Source organism: Aethalodelphis obliquidens, unplaced genomic scaffold, assembly GCF_003676395.1.
Source record: "Aethalodelphis obliquidens isolate GAN/ISIS:26980383/991018 unplaced genomic scaffold, ASM367639v1 scaffold38, whole genome shotgun sequence".
Classification (NCBI taxonomy): Eukaryota; Metazoa; Chordata; class Mammalia; order Artiodactyla; family Delphinidae; genus Aethalodelphis; species Aethalodelphis obliquidens.
This window is the reverse complement of record NW_020837982.1, coordinates 6,115,254-6,136,111: the sequence shown is the minus strand read 5'-3', so window position 1 is coordinate 6,136,111 and position 20,858 is coordinate 6,115,254. Positions and strand designations below refer to the sequence as shown.

At 53.4% G+C, this 20,858-nt stretch overlaps 1 protein-coding gene across 7 annotated transcripts in view; it reads right to left on the bottom strand.

Moving 5' to 3' along the window:
* Window positions 1-8,758: 8,758 nt before the first annotated feature.
* The window catches only part of RPH3AL (rabphilin 3A like (without C2 domains)), a 125,379-nt gene continuing 113,279 nt past the window's right edge, over window positions 8,759-20,858 (bottom strand). For 2 of the 7 annotated variants that reach the window (XM_027130565.1, XM_027130566.1), the window contains 3 exons: window positions 19,797-19,910; window positions 18,197-18,341; window positions 12,222-12,626 (listed from right to left, as the gene is read on the bottom strand). In XM_027130565.1, the coding sequence (XP_026986366.1) occupies window positions 12,377-12,626; window positions 18,197-18,341; window positions 19,797-19,910 (509 nt within the window). In that variant the 3' untranslated portion in view covers window positions 12,222-12,376. Of the gene's footprint in view, window positions 10,372-11,220; window positions 11,344-12,221; window positions 12,627-15,276; window positions 16,421-18,196; window positions 18,342-19,796; window positions 19,911-20,858 lie in introns of those variants that run through there. The other 5 variants (XM_027130569.1, XM_027130567.1, XR_003437975.1 and 2 more) reach the window with 4 other exon arrangements.

Genomic DNA, 20,858 nt, shown 5'->3' with positions numbered 1-20,858 from the left:
CAATAAAACACTACAGACAAAAATTTCCCTTCCTGAGTCCCATCTACTCAGCGGGCGAGCATAGTTACGACACGTCATTCCAGGCTCTGATGTTCTTCCTATGCATACTCGTATTAGAGAAACACTGTTTTATATACTTTAAAACTTTTCGCAAGTGGCATCGATACTGGGTGTATTATTCTGCAACTTGCTTCTTCACTCATCTCTAAATGCTTTACCAAAAAACAGCTTTATGGAGGTATAATTTATATACCATAAAATTCAACTGTTTCAAGTGTACGATTTAATGGTTTTGAGTAAATTTACAGAGTTGTGCAACCATCTGCACGGTCCAATTTCAGAACGTTTCCATCCCTCCAAAAAAGTCTAAATGCTTTCTTGTTTTCTCTCTTTTCCTCTAAACGCTTTTTTAAAAAAATAAATTTGTTTGTTTTCATTTTTGGCTGTGTTGGGGTCTTCGTTGCTGCACGCGGGCTTTCTGTAGTTGCGGCGAGCGGGGGCTACTCTTTGTTTTGGCGCTCAGGTGGCTTCTCTTGTTGTGGAGCATGGGCTCCAGGCACGCGGGCTTCAGTAGTTGCGGCACGTGGGCTCAATAGATGTGGCTCATGGGCTTAGTTGCTCCGCGGCATGTGGGATCTTCCCGGACCAGGGCTTGAACCCGTGTCCCCTGCATTGGCAGGCGGATTCTTAACCACTGTGCCACCAGGGAAGCCCTCTAAATGCTTTTTGATACACATTTTAATATCTGCCCTCTATAAAGCTCCTACTACATGCCATGTGTTCTAAGAGCGTTACCTATGTCACTCATTTAACCCTTGCAGAACCTCTGTAAAATGAGTTCAGAGACGGTGAGGAACCACCCAAGGTCCCTCTGTGAGAAACCGATGGAACGGGCCAGGAACCCAGCCATCTGAGCCCAGAGGCTGCAGAGCAGTTCCGTTCCCCGGTGCTCTGAATTCCGCATTTTTCCTACTATAAGCTACGTTGGGCGAACACTTTCATCACACAGATGAGACACTGCAGCTCAGAGGGGCCAAGTGACTTGCTCGATGTTCCTGGGGTGGGAACTGGCAGAGCTGGGATTCGGATCCAGGTCTGTGTGACTCCCAGGCTCCCCCTTTTCTGGTCCCCTCTGCTGCTTTTCTCTTTTCATTACAGAAAAGGGAAAAGGGAGGGAAAGGAGGGGGAGGCTGGGTGGAAAAGGAGAGAGAGATGTCAGAACCGACTTCTAAATTCGTGCATGTATCCACAAACACACTGACACAGCCGCACATGCGCACAGAGTGCCGCACACACCTGTACGGGTGCACAACCACCCAGGTGCATACGCACAGCTGCACACACACTCACTGACCACAGTCAGTGTTCAGAGGCCCCTTGTGCTCAAAGTGAAGAGAATGTCAGAGTGTGTGTGTGTGTGTGTGTGTGTGTGTGTGTGTGTGTGTGTGTGTGTGTGTGGAGTGGGGGATTCAGCCTTGCCGGGTCCCTCGGTGGCCCCTGTGTCAGGGTCCAGACCTGGGAAACGCTCCATCAGGGGCAGGGCCCCTCCCTGCGGCGGGGCTGGGCCTCCGTTCCCACAGCCCCCTCTCCTGTCCCCGGTGTCTGCTGAGGGTCTTTGCTAAATAAAGTCTCAGCTCCAGGTAAACGGAGCTGGGCGTGATCTCCGGGGACTTCACGGAGCTGCTGGAGCCACAGGGCCCACCCGGCTCCTGTGCTGCCAGGAGCCGAATCCACCGTGTCTCTGCTCACTGGCCTAGATGCTTCCTGTCCCCAAAGATCGTTCCTGTCCCTGGACTCATTTGAACCTACACAGACACGCGAGGGGCATGGGAGCCCCGCTGAAAAAGCGAGACAAACACTGAGTGAGCACGCGCTGTGTGCCAGACATATGGCCTCGATGCAGGTCTGTGAGGCGTGCACAGCGACCACTGCCATTTCAAACATGGGGAAACCCAGGCACTGGGGGCCTTCTGCAGGACCCCATAGCTAACAAGAGGTGGGCTCCGGATGCAAACCCGGGCTGCTGTGTGTCTGCTCCACCTGGCACGGGGAATACCCAGCCCCCCAACCCATGCAACAGCACAGTGAGTTCTGGCATCCAGCCCCCAGGCCTCGGTCCTGCCTGGTGACTTGCAAAAGCTGGTAAGCTGACAGGTTCGTGATGAGGTTTTTACCCAGCTGTGGCAAAACGGGAAAAACAGAGGATAATGTAGTTACTTTTTCACGTTAAATTCCCTTAATTCAAAAAAGATGGTCTTTTCTTTATTCTTTTTCCTTTCTTTTCTGAAATGAGAGTTTTCTCATATGATGGTTATGATTTTATATTCTTATTTGGCTAGATAAAAATGTGAGCAGCTGCCTGCCAGCCCCCAAATCTGGGGGAGGTTTGGCTTCTGGTTGATGGAGCCCCGAAAGTTTGGGCCTCTTCAGGGTACCCACCACTCGGCCCACCTCAGCCTGGAACTGGGACTTCTCCTTCTGTAACAGTCCTCTCCAGTTTCATATTTGCATTTGCCAGAACACTCTAGTTGAGGAAGTCCTGTCCAGGATGTTTAAAATCTTGATGCTACCAGCTCTAACTCTGGATCGAGCTAACAACAAAATAGAGGAAAACTTTTTTCTTCTTTAGTCGTCAAACTTCAAGGCAACTTCAACCTGGGAACTCGGCCAGTTCCTGGGAAGTGAAGAATCAAAGACCTCTGAGCAGTAAAAAAAAAAAATGTCTTTAGAACAGAGCTCAGCTTGAAGTCCAAGCTTTGGCCTTAATGGAAATTAAGAACAATGGTTTGGTAAAGCTTGTTTACCTCCCTTCCACCAGCTACCGTGGCGCCCCCGGGGGAAGCGGGCAGGAGGTTGGAAAGGAGGCTGGCAGGGCTGTCTGGGGCAGGTCTGTTTAGGGCAAGGCAGCGGCTCAGTATACTGGGGCCATTTAGTACCGGGGGCCAAGGGATCTCCTCACGTCCACAGCACCCTGAGTAGTCAAGCAAAGTTTACAAGACACTATATGTTGACCTGGAAAAAAAAGCGGTGCTCCTAATACACCTCAGAAAGATTTCCACGAAAGTGGCTAAAAGGCAAGCACAAAACCAAAACCAAACAGACAAGGGAAAGGATAAACTTCAGCTGTCTGGAAGCTTCGGAGAGAGTGGAGAACATTACAGGGTGAGTGCCTGGGCTGGGTGGGAGGTGGGGTCAGACAGCCCTCCCCCTCCCCCTGCCAAATTAGCAGTGCTGTGCAGGGGCCGGAGCTTACCTGGGGGAGCTGCCTCCTGGCACGGGCCTGGTACCTCAGATGGTCCCAGGGTCATGTGTCCAACTGCATTTCCCAGCCTCCCCTGCTGGTGCTTGCACCCGGAGACTGGGAGCTCTTCTGTCCCCCCACTGACCATGTGGAGTGAGCGCAGCCAGAGAGAGCAGGCGAGGCAGGGCATTTACCGCTGTTATCATGACTGAGGCACCAGTCCGAGCAGGTGTCATGCATTACTTCGTGTAATCCCCTCTACTGTTATCTTCAGGAGACTGAGTCTCAGAGAGGTTAAGTTACTTGCCTAAGGTCACACAGCCAGCGGACGCCAGAGCTGGAAAAAGAACACAGCTTTGTCTGACTCCAGGGCCTGGGCTTTCTGCCCTTGACTCTTCAGCCAGCTGGTGGCAAGTCCTGCCACCCGGGGCTCCTAGGGAGGACACCCCTGCTTGGGCCCAGCTGTGCGCCAGGCCTGGGATTAACCTCACATTCTCTCTCACCCCTGGGGCTGCGCGGACAGTGGCAAGCAGAATGCTTTCACTTCTCTTTCCCCAGATACCAGCTCTGACACCTCCAATTTCTACTGCAATCACAGTGTTTTCTGAGTCAAGCAGGGTATAAGGAAAATCGCTCTTTCCCTGGAATAATTTTTCATCTTGTTATTTCCATTAGCTGACTCTGTTTGAGCCTGTTCCACGCTGCACTGTTTGAATTCCCAGCTTGGAAATCCCTGGGCTGGGCGGGAAATACTGCTTCCCTCCTAGGAGCGGATGAGGGAGGTACTGCCAGCAGATGGGGGGCAGGGAAAGGAACACAGTGGGGAGGGGGGCTGATAAAAACCAGGGCAGGAAGGAGGGGGCATTTTTGTTTCTTCTGACTCCAGAGGAGGGTGTGTGGTGGAGTTCCACAGGGCTCTGCTGGGCTGATGGGTGTGGACGGCAGAGGCCTGCTGGGACCCAGAGCCAGGGGGCCCAAGGAAGGCAAAGCCCTTGGCAGGAAGCGGGGTGGTTCCAGAAAACTAGAGGGCTCTAGACCCATGCCCCGGACCAGGGCACAGAGTAAGGCTGCTCGAGGATGCTGAGTTCAGTTTTCGACAAGTGGAGAATCCTCAGGGCACCACGTAGATGAGCACGAGCTTCAGAGTAGGGGGCTGGGCTTCGAATCCTCGCTCTGCCACGTGCTAGCTGTGTTATCTCGTGCAAGTGGCTTTACCTTTCCCAGCCTCGGTTTCCTCATCTGAGAAGTGGGAGGAATATGTCTGCCTCCCACTGTCGTCAGGACTAATGGGGGTGAAGTGTGTGAGGGGCTTAGTCTAGCATCCAGTGTGGCCCGTGGGACCCAGATGTCAGCTGTTTACGGTGAGCAACCCTTCCCAGTGTGCCTGGGACCTTTCCAGGCTTTGACACCGAAAGTCCTGCATCCTGGGAAATCCCTTAGGTGTGGGGACACTGGGACGGGCGGTCATCCCGGCTGCGGTCTCCATGCTCCTCAGATCCAGCGGCGGAGCCTTCAAAGTCCACTTAGGTGCTCTGGGAAAGGCTGAAGCCTTTGCTAAGGTTTCTGCAAAACCTGGGGTGTTTGCATCACCTCTGGCTCAGGGGTTTTGCTTTGGCCGGGTTGACTCCATATTGCGGACTGGATATCATTTCCATACTAAGATTCTGAACCACAGAGATTCAGACGTGAAATTCAGTCCCTTCTTCCCCCAAATCCATTTCCACAAGGTACGTGGGTGTGCAGGTGACACTGTGAATGTTTCAGGTGGGGTGGGAGTGGCTTATATCACTGCAGAGCAAACAGCATCACAGGGAACAAGACAGGCCAGTCCTTCGGCCCCCTTGGGGGCGTGTGGCCATGTGGGGGGGCAGGGGTGACTTCACTCAGGGATCCCCAGCCTCACCCTCTCTCTCTGGCATCGCTCTCTGACCTCTCTTCCTTCCTCTAAATTTCTGTTCGTTTCTATCTCTTCTGGGGCCTTGGGCCCCGGTTAGACTATGTTCTCAGGATCATCCACAATCAGCCTTAAAAAGTATTTTCCGGGCTTCCCTGGTGGCGCAGTGGTTGGGAGTCCGCCTGCCGATGCAGGGGACACGGGTTCGTGCCCCGGTCTGGGAGGATCCCACATGCCGCGGAGCGGCCGGGCCCGTGAGCCACGGCCGCTGAGCCTGCGCGTCCGGAGCCTGTGCTCCGCAACGGAAGAGGCCACAACAGTGAGAGGCCCACGTACCGCAAAAAAAAAAAAAAGTATTTTCCTAAACAAAGACAGTTCCTTCCCCAAGAATGGTGGCGCCAACCATTCAGATAACAGCAGGTTGTTGCACATGAACTGTGTTGAATGATGTGTTTAGACTGGGAAGGACCTCAGAGTGGGGAAAGGCCGCACTGCGGATCTGTTCCCGGCTGTGCAGGGCTCCCTTCCCTGGCTCTTTCAGAGACAAGGCTCCTGGGCTCCCACCGATTTCCCTCCTGGCGCTCCAGCCCCTGTAGCGGAGCTGCTACCATTGAGGGAGCCCTCCTTCCCAGGTGACACCTGCCCCAGGCTGGCTCTCACCCCGGAGCTACAAAGTCACCACCTTCAGGGCCAGAAGACCCTGGAGCACAGCTGGTTCAACCTTTTATTTAATGGGGAAACCGAGGCTCCTGCTGGCAAAGGCAACCTGTCTGCACCCACACGCTCTGGAGGCAGCAGTGTCAGGACAGTGAGGAGAGGGGTGCAGCCAGATGGGCAGCCGGACTTGCTCCTGCCACACCCCAGGCAGCAGCTGCTTTGGGGCCTGGAGGCCTGGCGCCCGGGCAGGGTACTAATGGAGGCTCCAAAGGCCGGGTCCTCAGCAGCCCGGGTTTGTCTCAACATCGGCTCTTCCCTGGGAGCCTAGCAGCTGCTTGGAATTGAGTGAGCCCCAGGCAGGGGACCCCACAGCTTGTGGAAAGTGTAGGCTCCTGATCTGCTGGCCTTTCCCTAGGGATGGAGAACAGACGGGCCCTGGACTTGGGAGTGTTTCTATCCATCCATCCATCCGTCCTCCCTCAGGACAGCAGTCCATCCTTCTGTCCATCCTCTCTTGTCTTTCAGTACACTGGTCCACACACAATAATCATTCACTTATCTTTCCATCCATCTGCCCAACACTCCACCCATCCACCCCTCCCTCCCTCCCTCCATCCTTCTCTTCCTCCCTCCCTCCCCCTTCCTCCCTCCATCCTTCCCTTCCTCTCTCCCTGCCTCCCTCCCTCCCTCCATCCTTCCCTTCCTCCCCTGTCCCACCCTCTCTCCCCCTCCCTCCCTCCATCCTTCCCTTCCTCTCTCCCTGCCTCCCTCCGTCCCTCCATCCTTCCCTTCCTCCCTCGCTCCCACCCTCTCTCCCCCTTCCTCCCTCCATCCTTCCCTTCCTCTCTCCCTGCCTCCCTCCCTCCACCCTGTCCGCCCACTTATCCACCTCCCTCCCCGTTTACCCATCTCTCCACCCAGCAATATTTCTTGACAGCTAACAAGGGACTCAAAGATGCAGAAGACATGACCCTGCCTTTAAGGAGATGGGGGTGGGGGTAGGGGTGGGGGGACGGACTCTAGGGAACCCAGCTCAGCTGCAACTCATCTAGAGGCAGCGCCCAGGCGGCAGGCATGCAGGGTGCTGATCCGAGCAGGCTCTGCCTCGGGCAGGGGGCAGGGATGACAAGCCCAGCTTCAGGTTCCCTCTTCCCCTGGGCAGAGGGGTGGAGAAGCTGCTCAGCAGGTCCAGTCAGATTGAAAATGTCCCCAAAGAGTGTCTGCTGAGAGGCAGGGGGTGAGCACGCTGAATTATTTCTCCAGTAATTGGCACTGAAGCAGCTGCAGACATCCTGCGGTCTGCATCAAAGAGCTCAGAGCTTGGCCTGTCTCGGTGAGGCCTTGGGGGCAGTTTGTCCAGGTCTCCCAGGGTTCTTCCAGCTCCCACCGCCTCTCCCCTCCCCATCTCCTGGTACTGACGAGCCGCCAGGCTCTCCCTGGCTTTCTGTACAAGGCAACCTGGGGGGCGGGGCTGGGCGCATGCAGGTCGGACCCCTGGTCAGCTGCCGGTGAAGGGACGGGGACGAGGACACTAGAGCACCGAGGCCCTTCACTGCAGGGGACAGCCTTGCGGGGGGCTCTGCCAGTGTGTGTCTGGGCAAGGCCAGTGCCAGGTTTTCCTTTAGTCTCATCCCTCCCGTGTGCAGAAGAGCCTTTGCTGGCCCTGCAGATGAGCAATTTGAACCGACTTGTCACACGTTTTGTAAACGGTCGGATCTTTCTGTGTGTGTGTGCGTGTGCGTGCGCGTGCTGTCCATCTCCCCTGGCAAGGGCCCCTCCCAGTGCATTTCTGGCTGGTGCCTGGGCCACCTCTCCCACTGCGGGGCTCTCCACCTGGTCTCCTTATGCCGGAGGCTTCTCTCCCTCCCTGGGGGCAGAGCACAGGGCTGGGGCGGCCTGGGGTGGAGGATCCAGACAGCTTGGTCAGTTTCCAGAGGCTTCCTTCCTGCTGCAGAACCACATAGAGAGATCAGGTCAAAGGGAGCCCCTCTGTTGGCAGTAGGGGTGGGGATGGGTCCCACCCCTGCCCCTGGGACTTCCCATCTCTCCACCCCCTTCCAAGGGACCTCTGGAGAACAAAATTAGAAAACTATTTAGTCCAGTTGTCTCATCTCATAGATGGGCTGGCAGCAGGGCCAGACAACCGATGTCCCCAGGCCGCCCCTCAGCAGACCGTGTGAGGATCCTCCCCGTCAGGCCCTGACTGTGGGTCTGGGTCTGCACACAGAAAGAACAGCCAGGCCGGCCAGGACCAGCTACATAATTTGTGGGGCCCAGTGCAAAATGAAAACGTGGGGCCCCCTGTTCAACGTGACTGAGAATTTCGAGACAGTGACAGCAGAGCCTGAAACTGAGTGTGAGGCCCTGTGTGACCGTACAGGTTGTGCATGTGCCCGTGAGGCCAGCACTGAGGCCAGTCAGGCTCCAGCCATCGAGGGAGCTGCTGAGGTCCCTGGGTGACTGCTGTTCCCCATGCCATGAGCCACAGGGGGCAGAGAGATGCAGGACAGCATCCTGCATTAGAAGGAAAGGCAGAGCCTCGTGCGCTGCTGGTGGGAATAGAAAATGGTGCCGCTGCCGTGGAAAACAGTGGCGATTCCTTAAAAAGTTAAGTGTAGAACTACCACCTAATCTAGCAATGCCACGTAATCCAGCAATACACCCAAAAGAATTAAAAGCAGGGTCTCGAACAGATACTAGTGTATCAATGTTCATAACAGTCTTACAATAGCCAAAAGGTGGAAAAAACACAAATGACCATCAACAGATGAATGGAGAAACCACGTGATCTACCCAGTGGAATATTATTCAGCCATAAGATGGAATGAAATTCTGACACAGGCTACAACATGGATGGACCTTGAGAACACTAAGCTAAGGGAAATAAGTCAGACACAAAAGAACAAACACTGTATGAGTCCACTTACATGAGGTACCTAGAGTAGTTAAGTTATAGAGACAGAAAGTAGAGCGGGCGTGCCTGGGGGTGGGGAGGGAGGAATGGGGAGTTAGTGTTTAACGGGCACAGGGTTCACTCCGGGACGATGAGAATGCTCTGGGGATGATGGTGGTCATGGCTGCACGACAAAGTGAATGGATTTAATGTCACTGAGCCGTACACTTAAAAATGGTTAAAACGTATGTTACGTGTATTTTACCCCAATAAAAAAAATAAAGAGAATAAAGGAAAGAGGGGCAGGTGGCGTGGGAAGACAAGACAGTTGTGGAGGTTTGACAGCTGAGATGGGTTGGGGGCTGTGGGATTGCAGCTCCCAGTCCTGGAGTTCAGGGGTCATGTTCAGGTGCGGCTCCCACAGCCCTGGGAGGAGCTGCGGGTCAGTCCAGAGACAGGCTCTGGCTCCAAAGGTGCTGAGAGGCTCTTTGATTGATGGAAGCTCCTGGAAACCCTCTAAGGCAAATCCTCCTGCTCATACAGGCCTGAAAAGACAACTGCTTCCCTGAGGCTACCCTGGGTCTCCCGATAAGGGAGGACTCAGGAGAGCATGGCGTGTGCTCAGCCTCCTGGGCATGAGACAGCGTCCAACATGGGGGCAAAATCTCTGTGTAGCGACTGAACTTTATTCTCATGTGTTAATTGGCAGAAGGAAAATACCCAGTGGGACAAGGGGCTGACTTTATCCTACTCATCTAGACATTATGATCTGTGTCTTTCTCTGCCTGCACATACCTCCATCGCCGCACTGAATCCTGATTTGTTCTCACCAGACCGCCCCCCCTGCTCAACCCAGCATGGTCTTTGGCATCTGACTGCTCTGCATTCAAATACAGGCACTCTTGACCTCCCTGGGCCTCAGTTTCCTCTTCTGTAAAATGGGCACATTAGAAGTATCTGCTGCACAGGTGGGTGAGGAGCCCTAAAGCATGCAGCAGGTGCCTGACTCAACAGATGTTGGCCGTGACGATTATTACACAGCAAAATGCTTCATCTCTCCCGGGCCCTGGCTCAGTGGAATTGAGGGCTCTGTTTGTTGTCAGCAAACAAAGTGGCGTGAGGAGGCGGGAGCTGTGAGGGAAGCGAGGGAGGGCACCGCCTGGGGTCCTTGATGGGCCTCCAGCCGGGCAGCTCTCCTCTCCACTGCCTGCTGCTCCCCGGCTCGGCACTCGGGGAGAACACGTCAGAGACAGTTCACCGGAAAGGCAGGAACAGGAAGAGATAGAGATTTCAGGCTTCTGGGAACCTAGGGATGTGATGCCAGAAAGTGGGCGTTTTCTCCTTCGGGAAAGGTGCCAGCCCCCTTCTTTGTGGGTGGAAGTGACTCTCACCTGCTGGGCCTGTGGACGCTCTTTGCTTCAGGGCTAAGGAACAGCCGGGGGCGGGGCCTCTGTCCAGGGGTGGCGTGTGGCAGCAGCACTCGGTCCCAGGCTTGTCTCCTCGTCCAGTGGGGCGCTGTGTTTTCTCCGCCAGCCCGGTCCTCATCACCCGCCCGCCGCTCCCCTGCCTGGGTCGGTCTAGGGGTGTCAGTCCAGGGAGACACAGGTAAACTGGTTCCACTAGATCCATGGGTCTTCAAAGTTGTTCTCCTGCACTTCCCTGGTGGTGCAGTGGTCAAGAATCCGTCTGCCAGTGCAGGGGACACGGGTTTGAGCCCTGGTCCGGGAAGATCCCACATGCTGCGGAGCAACTAAGCCCGTGTGCTACAACTACTGAGCCTGTGCTCTAGAGCCCGCGAGCCACAACTACTGAGCTCATGTGCTGCAACTACTGAGGCCCGCTCGTCTAGAGCCTGTGATCCGCAATAAGAGAAGCCACCGCTCAATGCAACTAGAGGAAGCCCGCATGCAGCAACGAAGACCCAACGCAACCAAAGAAATTAAAATAATAATAATAATAATCTGCCTGCCAATGCAGGGGACATGGATTCAATCCCTGGTCTGGGAAGATCCCACGTGTTGCGAAGCAACTAAGCCCGTGAGCCGCAACTACTGAGCCTGCGTGCCACAACTACTGAAGCCCGTGCGCCTAGAGCCCGTGCTCTGCAACAAGAGAAGCCACCGCAATGAGAAGCCCACACACCACAACAAAGAGTAGCTCCCGCTCGCTGCAACTAGAGAAAGCCCGCGCACAGCAACGAAGACCCAATGCAGCCAAAAAAAAACAAAAAAGTTGGTCTCCCGATGGGGAGCATCAGCATCGCCTGGGAACTTGAAATGCATGTTCTCAGCCCCCCCCTGGACCTCTGAGCCAGAAGCTCTGGGGTGAGGCCCAGTGACCTGTGTCTGAACAAGCCCACCGGGTGACTTCGATGCTGCAGAAGGGTGGGGGCCACTACGGAACCTCAGCCTCTAGCACTGCACTTGACACTTCAGCAGCTGCCCAGTCAACACTGGATAGATGAACCATTATTCCCCGAGGGGAAGCGCATGACCATCTGCTGTGTCCCAGGCTCCATGCAGCCACTGCACTTACCTACTTACGTCATCTAAACAACTCTTGAGGCAAGGGCCACGTCTGAATCCTATGGGAGTCATGACTAATAGCAGTGGTAGGAGTTTTACAGGTGCTTTCGAGTTTTTAATTTCCACAACAATCCTGTGAAGGAAGTATTATCCCCATTTTACAGATGAGGAAGCTGAGACAGAGAAGTACCCATCATTTCAGGTGCTAAGTAGTAGAGCTGGGATTCAAAATCAGGTATCCAAAGTTCATGTGGTCTCTTTTAGGGACTACTTGGGTTATCCAACATGTGGGACAGATCAAGTCGTTTCTGCACTCCATGATTTTTACAGATGACACAGAACATCCTCCATTCCTAACTGCGAGAGTCTCAGGTTCAAAAGTTAATTGGTAAGTTGGATGCTTGAGACTCAGAAAGCAAGGATTTCTTGGTTCCCAGCACCGCCATCAAGAACCCTTGACTCCTGGCAGCTCCCAGACCCTGGTGGGGGTATCTGCATCCCATCTGTGCCCTAACGCTGAAGGCTTCCGGGGTTAACACATGATGAAACTGCTTCAGAGCCCCATCAACCCTGGGACACATCTCTAGGAAACACACTTGGAATTCCCCCTGGAGGCTGTAAGGATTGGGTCCTTCTCCTAAACTAGGTCTGGTCCAGGCACGGGGTTCTAGTGGGAGCTGAGTGTGGTGGTTTGTGCTACATCAGGTCTGAGGAGTCTAAAGGGGGTGTCGGTCCCAGCACAGAGGTTCCCGAGAGCCGGGAGGCAGAGGCAACAGCCCCTTACAGGCTGGGCATTTGGATACAGGGACCTCTGGAGCTGCATTTTCTCTGCCAGGCAGGTCCTCATCGCCTCTTTATCTTACTTTCCTGCTATGGCTCCGGGGCTCTCACCCACATCCCACGAGTTTATCCTGTTGGATACATATTTTTCCACAAAAAATTCCATTGTTAGAAATATAATTTGGTACAAAGTTAAAAACTGTACTATAAAGTTTATAACATAGGGCAGCAATCTCCTGCCCCCCCCATCCCCAACCCAAGTCCCTCTCTAGGCAACACTTAGAACTCAGCCATGTCTGCTGGTGTTTACCTTTGTACTGAAATCTCATGCTGATTCTACTTCTTGATTTTTCAGTTTTATATATTATATGTCATGATATAGAATATCATGATATCATATTCAATCTCTCCAACACAGGTATGCTTCTTATCCTGTTTGTACATCCTTGGGTATCTCTCCTGCCCTCATGCTCCAATCTGGGCTGGCTGGCCTTGGCCTCTAGCCCACACACACAGCCACTGCCAACATCCTGGGGACTGTCTTTGCCCCTCTCCTCTGTTGGATCCTCAGTTTCCTGTGTTCCTGTGTCCTGGTTTTCTCCCTTGTTTGGCTGGAGCACATCCTGTAGTAGCTGCCTGAGAAAGAATGTATGGGAGGTAAATTAAAACAAAACAAAACAAAACTTCACAAGTCTGAAAATATCTTCATTCTACTGTCACTAAGATCTGGGTGGATATAAACCCAGATTAGAAATTATTTCCTGCCAGAATTTGGAAGATACTTCTTCACTGTGTTCTGGCTTCAAAATTTGCTTTGAGAATTTCAAAGCCATGTTAACCCCCGACCCTTGGTATATGACATGTTTCAAAAAATTTTGTTCTCTTTGGAAGGTCTTAGGATTTTTTTTCTTTAGGATTTTTATCCTGGTGTCCTGAAATTTCATGATAAGCCTTGCTATAGTTCCCTAAATTTTTATTCTGAAAGATTTCAGACATATAAAAATAATTCAAATATGACATATAATGAAATATTATAAATATTACAAACCCATCTATCCATCGCTGAGATTAATGAAACATTATCAGTAAAGTTGAAACTGTTCCTTGTGCCTCTTCTTCTCAAGATGTATCTTGAAAGCTGTTGTTTATCCTTCCTATGCATTTCTTTATTCTTCCACTGCATAAAATATATGTTAATATATAACATTTTTGCATGTTTTAAAATCTCTATATAGATGGTGTCATAACATATTTATTTTTTCTGCCATCTGTTTCTTTCCTCAGCATTGTTTGTGAGAGTCATCTATACTAAGCGTGGCCTGACTATATCACAATTTATGGATCTCGTCTTCTGGCGATGGTATTCAGGTTGTCCCCAGTTTTTAGCTAATAAAAAGGTAGTGCTCTAAACATCCCGTGCACATCTTCTGGAGCACACATAGAAGAGTTTCTACAGGGAAATGGTTCTTGGTTCTGCTAGCACGTGGAGTCATCTGGGGAGCTTTACAAAATCCTAGAGTCAAGGCTGGGCCCCAAATTGATTAAACCAGAATCTCTAGGGGTGCATCCAGCATGAGTGTGTGTAAGCTGGCCAAGTGATTCCAATGAGCTGTCAGTGGTGACCACCACTGCTCTGGACCAGTGTTCCTCAGGGTATGTGGTCCTCCAGCCAGCAGCCTCATCTGGGAACTTGATAGACGTACATGCTCGGCCCCTGGCCCAGACTCGGTGGGTGAGAATCTGTTTTAGCCAGACTTCAGGTGATTGCACGGCACCTGCAGGCCAGGTGCATCTTCATCTACAGGTATTGCCACATGGCAGCTCACGATGGTGGTGGCCCACCGCACGGCTGTGGTTTTATGTCACTGTGCTCGGCACTTGGTGGGTTCTTGCTCTGTGAAAGCTCCTTTCCTTCAGTCCTAGGAGATATTCTTGTATCATTTCTTCTACAATTTTCTCTCCTCTCTTTTCTGTTTCTTGGCTTGAAATTCCTATTAGTTGGAGGTTAGACCTTCTGCATGGATCTGATGTTTTGGTTGTCCAATGGTCCTGACTTTTCTTTGTTTCGGTGTTTTACCTTCTGGGAGATTTTCTCACATCTTCCATCCCTTCTAATGCCTTTAAAAATTTCTGCTATTATATATTTTTTAAAAATTTTCAAGAGCTTTAACACTTCCTTTTAAAAAATGACACTCTCTTCCTGTTTCATGGGCAAATATCTTCAGAGGACTGTTCTCTGACCCCTTTCTTCTGTGTACTGGAGTTGTTGGTTTTGGTCAACTGCTGGTGCCCCTGGCTGTTGCCACTATGACTGTAACACAACAAAGCTAACAGGAAGCTCTGTACATGTGGGTAGGGCTTGGGAATGGGAGCCTCATAGTGGTGACTGGGTAGAGACTGGGGAATTGTCAATTTCAGGATCTGTCAGTCTTTTCTCTTTGCTCAGTTTCCCAGAGAGAAATTCAATAATGTCCTGCCTTGGGGTGGCTGGATGGGAACAGGCCCAGCTGTCAGCAGAGGAAGGGGGCTGAGGTCTCCCCATTAACCATCGCTTCACCCCAGCCTTTGGCTGGTCTTGGGGTTCCCAATCCGGAATCCTTCTAGTTCAACCTTGGCCAGCTGTACACCTGTCTTCTACCAGGATCAGAGAAGGGCAGTCACGTGCAATCTGGGCTCGGGTCTAACCACTTCTTCCAACCGATACTATTTTCACACCATCTTTGAACTCCTGCCTTAGGGATACCCGGTCCCTCCATGTTCTGAGCATCTGGGGGATTCTGCAGAGAAAATGGGCTTGTTAAGGGTTGCCAGCTCCCTTAGACACTTTGGGGAGTGGGGGAAGCTGGCACTAAACAAGTTATACTCTTCCAGCTTCCAAAGTTTTCAGACCTCTCTTACCTGCTGCCATCTTTGCAGTTCATGCCATTTTCATTCCTTTATGTCATTTTGGTGGGGTTTGGGGAGACAGAGGAAATACAGATGTGTTCAGTCCACAGTGTTTAACCACAAATCCTTGCCCATTTTACACGCGTTTTGACACATTTACATGTAAGTTCATATGACTCATTTTGATCATTGTACTTTTTATTTTTACTTAGATGGCCTTGTTTTTCCCATTCAACGTTAGGTTTGTGGGCCCTTCTAACCCACGCAGATCTAGCTCATTCCTTTTACTGCGGCTTAGCAAGCGTTCCAGCAACCAATGTACCACATTTTTTCCATCCATTTCTCTACTGATGCATCTCAGAAACACAAGTGATTGTGGCCTTTTGATCAACACGCTGGCTCAATGCAAATTCTAATCTTTATTGTTTTTATTCTGAAGCATAACTTGTCACAGGGAAACAGTGTTTTTATTACTTTTTTTTTTTTTAACTGTCTGCCAGCGACTAGGGCAAAAGAGCTAATGGTGGGGGCCTGAGAGCCTGGAGAAGAAGGCCCTTCGAGGACCAGGCCCGGGGTGGTCAGGAGGGGGGGTGTGGACGCCATACACACAGAATCACGCATTCTCTCTCCTCCAGGAAAGGTTTTCCAGAAGCGTCTGCCCACACTTTGAATTAAGTGTTTTTCTGCCAAACTGAGCCTACTGAAGGGGAGTGGATTAATGGCTTAGGGAGCTTCACGCCCAGCAGGGGGCTCAGCTGAAGGCTGCTTGCTCTCCAGTGAGTGAATTCACAGTGTTCACCAGAACCCTTTCCAGCTCCAGCAGCCCTCGGGGAGGCCAAGGAGGGCTTCCAAGAAACCTAACAGAGAGCCAGGTTCAACAGCAGCTCCTGCGCGGGGAGGGAGGAGGCCGCATCCACGTTCAGAGCCGCAGGGGAAGGGGGAGGATGGGTGGATCTCTCATCCCACCTGCTCTGGGTTCCTCTCCGGGGGCCACGCTCAGGTGTGAAGGGTCACGCTCAGGCTCTGATTTCTTTTTCCATGAATACAAATATGGAGAAAGCCCTACCTGGCACCCTCTGAAATTGCAGTGCATAGGGGAAGGCCCCAGAAGGTGGGTCAGAAGGCCCTTCCAGTCCAACTAAGACGAGAGCAAACTTAAAATGAACATAGGGGTAGACTGGGGGTGGGGCTGGGGGCAATAAATAAAGGTCACGGCTGAGGGGAGTGACTGGGGTGGCGGTGGAGAGGGGGGCTCCCAGGAGAGAAGGGGTGCAGAAAGGCACTGGGTTGGGGGAAGCAGACTCAGCCTTGCAAACGCTGGTTTGTTGAGTCAGAGGTCACGTCCGACAGGGCTGGTGGTGGAGGGCCCTGGGACTGGTCAGGAAGGAGCCGGGTAGGGTCTGGCTCCAGCGCTTTCTCTCTCTCTCAAGCTCTTCCACTGGAAAGTCTGCCCCACGCACCAAGCACGCCTCTGCTCAGGGCAGGCAGAGGGGACCGTCGGAGCCCACGTCAGCAGCAGGGGCTCGCCCAGGTGTGCCTTCTACCTTTGGGGGAGAGAAAAAAAGGCCACTATAGGGGGAGCAGAGGCAGAGTCCCACCCCAGTGACAGTGTGAGCTTTGGGAATGAAATTCAGGGAAGGCTGACTCCTTGCTGAAGCGGCCTGCACCTGAAGCAGCTGCCCCGTCTGAAACTAAGCAGGGGGCTGCCCGGGAAGGCCGGCGGCTGAGTGCTGGGCAGGGGGCACCTGCATGCTGGGCCCAGCCCTGCTCCGCTGTGCTGTGTCATTGCAGGCAGGTCGCCCAGTCCCTGGGCTTCAGTGTGGCCATCGATACCTGGGCTAGTCAACACAGGTGATCTTGGGATGCCAGCAGGAGCAAATGGACATGGGAACATACAACCTTCCTCTAGGCCAGTCCTTTCCAAGTAACAACTTAAGCCCTGGAACCCTGTCTACGTGCTGGGCCACACAGCCTGCCCCGTGATTACTGGACAGTTCCTGAAGACCCACTCAGGTAGGTACCCCACACGGACCCTGGACCTTACCCTCCCTGCAACCTGCAAGGGACACGATGTGGTCCCCATTTCAGTGATAATGGAACTGGGCACTGAGAGATCAAATATTAGGTTGAATCTTACGGATTTGCCAATATTTAACCGTTTTTGATCTACAAAAATGCAATTTCATGTGGTTCGACCTGATGGTTTGCCCAAGTTCCCATGGGTATGGGTGGCAGGGCTGGGACTGGAGCTTGGGCCTGCTTGATTCCAAACCGCCCTCCCTGGGGGGATTGCAGGAGGCGAGGGTAGGGGGGAGAGGGTGCACGCCCACGGCGCCTCCCTCCCTGAGACCTGCCCACCCAGCGTCACAGTCTGTCTCTGTCCCTCATGACCATCAAGAGGGGAAATGAGGGAGGAGGAGGGAGGGGAGGGGAAAGGGGAGGGGAGGGGCGCTCCCACAGGGTTTCCTGGGGGGTACTCCCCAGCCCAGCAGGCCTGCAGCCGTCCCCGTGCGCAGCAGGGGCACCAGCTGCTGCGCTGACCCACGCAGTGTGCGCCATGGGTCCTCTGGTTGTAGACGCACTAAGTCCAGCTGGGGCTTCTTTCTGGAAGGAGGCTGGGCGCCGATCGTGCACCTGCACAATTTTCTCCCGCTTGAGTGCGAGGACTCCCCTGTCCCCCAAGTGCATGGTGACCTCAGGTTGGCCGGGGCCGGTGGGAGCTTGGACTCTTGCCCTCGGCTTCCACACCCATCACATGGGGATAATGAGCCTCCTGTCTATTTGGCCAAGAGAACGAAAGTTGACCTTGGAAGTGCAAGGACAGGCCGGCCTCCATGCCGTCAGCTCTAGGGGTCCTGAATCCTCCCTCTTAGGATTTGGGCCTGCCCTGGCCTGGGCTCTGTTTTGGGTGAGCTGATTTGCCTTCCTCAGCTATGCAGTAGGTTTCTGGAGGTCAGGGACTGTCCCCCACCACACCCGGCCCAGGCTGGGCACGCACTGCCTGGAGAATAGCAGGTGTTCTGAAAACAGAGTTACTGTGACTGTTAGGCAGGAAGGGAGATGCTCTGAAAAATTATACATTTCATAAAGCAGAGGATGGAAACAGCCATTGTTACAGTTACTGAGAACGGATAGGGACAGTCACCACTGTCCTTTGGGGTCCCTCTTTCTGTTCATTGTGGGCACGGATGGGTCTGGCTTGCCTCTGTTCGACGGGCACCTGGCACAGGGCTCAAAAATGCAGAGAACTGAAAACCCCCCCCGGGGGGGCGCAGATAGAGAGGAGGTGGGTACGTTGGAAGGAGGAGCTTGGTACTCACTGTGGCCTTTTGGGTCCGGCCTGGGTGGGGCCCCCACTGTGGGTCCGCAGAGCCGGTCCCGTCTCGATGGCCAGGCTGCTCTGGCTCCCTGAGAGGTGGCTGCGTGGGCGGGGAGGCCCCATCTTTGATGACTCCACGCTGCCACCTGCAAGAAACCACATGAATGGTTCAGGGCTGCGTCCTTTGGGCCTTGAACCGAGACAGGGACCATCTCAGCCTGACAAGGAGCTGAGCTGAAGTCTCCTCATTTGGAACTGTGACCTGTATCGATGGGACCGTCTGCCAGAGCCCCTTCCCCTGGGAACCGCCACCCCCTTTCCCCATCCACGTGGCTGCCATGTTCTAGCGGGACCCCACCCTCTGGCCACTGCTGACTGGCCCACAACCTACAAAGGCAATCGAATGGGCCCTGAGGTCATTTCACTAAGGAACAAGTAGTTACCCACATGAAAACTGGCAGTGAGGACGAGTCTGCCCTGCCCTCGGAGAAGGAGGGTGTCGTGGAGAAGCGTGTAAATTTCTGTGAACCCAATAAGAGGGACATTCACGGCTGCCTCTGCAGACTAATGAATCCTCACTCAGACACGGTTGTTAGCCCCTGCCCGGCCCAGAGAGCAGCGGTGGGGCCTGCAGACTGCACTCCATCTTTCCATCTCCTGAGCCGCTTGGCTGCAGCTGAGAGCCAGTGTGAAGAGAGGGGACACGAGCTGCGGTAGTGGGAGGTGAGGAGTATAAAACGTGCCCTAGCAACCAAGGCTGGCAGGTAAGTGTCCTCCACGCTTTCCTAAGACAGAATCTGCAGCCTGAAGGGGCCTAAGAGATCATCTAGTCCAGGGACAGTTTTCACCTCATGCAGCATCCCCGCCTACTGATACTGGTCCCTGGGAAAACTGCATGGAGGAGGATTCCGAAGCCATGTCAGGCTCTGTGGGAGAGAGTGCCGGGATCAACTGGTAATGTCTGCCATGGGCACAGGAGTGCCAGGCATTGGCATCTCTGACCTAGTCCAGACTGCCGCCCCCCGCAGGAATTCCTTCCGTATCAGTTCCGGCCGAAGATCACCCAGCCTTCCATTTCCTTCCAGTTTGAGGCAGTTACTGAAAAGCTTTCTTCTCAGGTATTAAATTCAGCCTGAAATGTCACGCAAGTATCCCAGTTCTAACCTTTGGAGTGACTCTGAATGAAGCTGGTCCTTTTCCTGGGAAGGTCCTTCATGTGTCTAAAGGAAAGGAGTGGAAAATGTGTCCCCAGGCCTTCTCTGCATATATACCTGAGCTTCCCTTCCATATGTTTTTTTTTTTTTTTTTGGCTGCTCTACACAGCTTGTGGGATCAGTTACCTGACCAGGGATTGAACCCGGCCCATGGCAGTGAAAGCCGGAATCCTAACCATAGGCCGGCAGGGAACTCCCCTTTCTATCTGTTCTTGAGTGGTGCTAACACTTTAGCTCCTAGCCCTCCCAGCTGATGGCCCATTTTGCCTCCCGGATCTAGAACAAGTTCACAGACCCAGCCACTGGGGAGCCACGGTAGCCTGTGGAAGCAGCAAAGCCACTGCCCCGGGGGCTTGGGAAACAAACAGGGCTGCTTCCCACACTTACCTGATTCCCCCCAGGGTCTGTCGCTTTTCCGGTCCCTGACCCCAGTGGGTGGGAGTCTGTCCTCCAGGCTGGAGGAGCTGAGCTCTGAGTCACTGTCACTGTCGCTGGAAACCACTGGAAAAGAGATACCAGCACAGGAGGTCACCCCCACTGGCCACCACAGGCAGGCGTGTCAGACAGAGGGGACCAGGGCAGGCCTCTTCCTTCCAGGACAAAGTGGCATAGGACCTCCGCCGGCCCTGGTGTTTGGGGCACGGGGACAGTGGTCCGGGGATAGGGATGGCAGGGTACTCCTGTCAGTCAAAGAGGTGAGTCCCGGTGCGAGGAGGCGGGGACTCGGGGGTGCGGTGCCCAGTATGACCAGCACCGGCAGGGAGGGCTCAGTCCTCAGGCAACCATCTCCACCCATCACCCCTTCCCTGTGGCTGAATCAGAACCCTCTTGCTGGGAGGAGCTGATTACCCCCTTTGGTGCGGGCCCAACTGCACCTGGCAACATTTAAAGGTGCCCGGCCATGCTCTGCAGGGATAATTCCAGTCCTCGCTGACCCTGATGGAGGGCTCCAGGCCCCTGACATACACTAACTCAAGGAAGCTTCAGAACAACCCTGCAAGATAGGAAATAGCATTGTCCCCATTTCACAGGCAAGGAAACCGAGGCCTTTGCCCACAGTGGGATTCTTACTCTGGCGGGCTGGCTCCACAGCCTGTGTTTGTAACCACTCTGATTCCACCAGAAGAACTGAACTGGGAGCCGGCAGGTCTGGGCTCTCATCCCAGCTCATCCAGCAACTGCCAGTGGGGTCTTGTGAATGCAGAAGGAGCATGGCTGGTGGGGCTGGAACCCCAGGAGAGGGAAGGGAAGGGGAGGGGGAGCTCCCACAGTGAGCACCTGCTGTGGTGGAAACCCTCTTTTCTGGACTAAATGCAACCATATTTGGCTGGTTAGTCAACAGTGGGAGTCATAATACAGGATCTGTTCATACACTAAACTCCATTTTAATTTTAAGCATAGAAATGTACATCCATTTGCCAATCTTTTTTTTTTTTTTTTTTTTTTTTT